This window comes from Coffea arabica, chromosome 1e, assembly GCF_036785885.1.
Source record: "Coffea arabica cultivar ET-39 chromosome 1e, Coffea Arabica ET-39 HiFi, whole genome shotgun sequence".
NCBI classification, from domain to species: Eukaryota; Viridiplantae; Streptophyta; class Magnoliopsida; order Gentianales; family Rubiaceae; genus Coffea; species Coffea arabica.
Window position 1 is genome coordinate 3,799,119 of NC_092311.1, and position 1,859 is coordinate 3,800,977.

A 1,859-nucleotide genomic window follows, 5' to 3' on the forward strand; every position below is an offset into this window, starting at 1 on the left:
ATAAACCATGTTCAGCATCTTGCTCAGACCATTTCCTTCTAAATCATGCATCTCTTTTCATGAGATAGTACCTGTTTGCATCTCAAGTTCCTGTCCCAAACTAGCTGATCATCCTAGTCGTAAAGATGTACCTATTGAGAGATTTACAGAATTTACTAGAACAAACACTTAAACATATCCCAAAAAAGGAGTATGGATTAATCAATGTTTGCATGTAGAGTTCAATCGATACACATAGCACCTGTATAATCTTATCTTTGGAACCAGGAAAGGTGAATGTCAGGTTTGACATAATACATGAATTGCAAGATCCTTCACTAAATAAACTTCTGATAGCTTTACTTTTGCCGGCATCGATCAAACAGCTGTGAGGGTCATGATATGAGGGTCGCATCTGTACCACTTGAATTGTGTCATGATTCATGAAACCCTGGTCAGGTTCACAAGGAGACCTTACCCTATCAAAATGTTTTGAATTATGAGAGAGTTGCACCAGTCGCGTGAGCAGTCGATATTACGAGGCAGAATCTGTGAGGTTCATTCTCCAGCGGAAAATAATACCGTATGCAGTTCATACGACAGAAATCCAAAGCAGTGCGTATTCTAGTTAACTGACTAAAATTAACACTGTACCTCAGAAGAACCCATTCTTAGTAGTCCCTCTTCATCTCCAAGAAGTATGCCAAAGCAGTGTTTGACCTCCGCAATTCAATCAGATGCAGGTGCCCCTTTGAAGACCGAAAGTGCAGAATCAACCTTTTTTCACTTTCCCATATGTATTGGAGTTGCCGGCATCATTTGAACGCACTCTTTATCCGTATCAAAATGCAAAAAAGGCCCCAACTTGCTAATCCAATGCACAGAATTATTACAGAAAACACCTCTTTTAAGATAATGATCCTCATTGGTTATGTCCAAAGCATTACCAGCTTCTCTCCAGATTTTGGTTTCAGATGAGTAGATAGAGAAGCGATATTGCATTCCGACAATTGAAACACAAACAGCTTTATAGTACTGCGACACGTAAGGATCAAATGCTATAGTCATGGACAATATTCTTGATGCCAGAGGACTCTCAAGATCAGGCAGTTTGATAGATTTATTTGTGGTGGGGTTACAAATGTACTATTCACAACAACAGTACTTCCCACCAGTAAAAACGCATAAACACAGCAAGCCATTGCAAGACCATATTCTGTGTATGTCAGGATTTGCACCAATAAAATTCAACGAGCGCAATGGATATGCTTTTTTGTAACCTTCAAGGTAAATGAAGGCACTTCTGGGATTACGAGGCTCAGACAAATGATAGAAAAGGAAGCCAGCAACGAAATACATGCCAGGGTTGCCTCGGAAATGTAGATAGCCAAATGCTGGATGGGAGATGATAGAGAGCCATTGCTTGGATACACATTTGAAAGTGAGTAGAACATCGACTGGCAGCTTCAGTAATACTTCCTCCAAAACTTGGTCAATGTCGGGGATTGACATGGACTGTGCACTTGTCTTCAGCAAGTCAAAGAAAATCTTAGTGCTTTCAGCTGACAACATTGTCAAGATAGAAGTCCTGAGTTAAGGAAATCAAATCTGGATTGAATCCATGCAAAACAAAATTAATACGGGCAGAAGCTTTCTTGGCAAAATCAATGTATCAAAAGACGTTTTCTTTTTCCAATTTCTCTATGACTGGTTAGAAAAACTACTCATTGGATGACACATTACACAATGATTTACAGCAACAGCTAAAATGTCATTCTCACACAGAATATTCTGACATAGCAACGTCTAGATTCTCAGGGTAAGTATTTGAAACCATAAAGGAGCTTCAAACAAAATAGAAAGAGTTAAAATACTTAGCT

General features: G+C 39.1%; 1 protein-coding gene across 1 annotated transcript; it reads right to left on the reverse strand.

Moving 5' to 3' along the window:
* Positions 1-762: 762 nt before the first annotated feature.
* Positions 763-1,551, reverse strand: LOC140015575 (F-box protein At5g07610-like). The gene is made up of 2 exons (XM_072068259.1): positions 1,145-1,551; positions 763-1,057 (listed from the first exon to the last, which is right to left on the reverse strand). Exons 1-2 carry the CDS (start codon positions 1,549-1,551, stop codon positions 763-765), a joined length of 702 nt encoding a protein of 233 aa, XP_071924360.1.
* Positions 1,552-1,859: the final 308 nt, after the last annotated feature.

Bases quoted from the DNA above. Each gene is read 5' to 3' on its own strand.
- LOC140015575 (XM_072068259.1), bottom strand. From the start codon at position 1,551: ATGTTGTCAGCTGAAAGCACTAAGATTTTCTTTGACTTGCTGAAGACA. The intron at 1,058-1,144 runs GTACTGTTGTTG...TCTGGCATCAAG, and splicing joins TGCGTTTTTACTGGTGGGAA to AATATTGTCCATGACTATAG.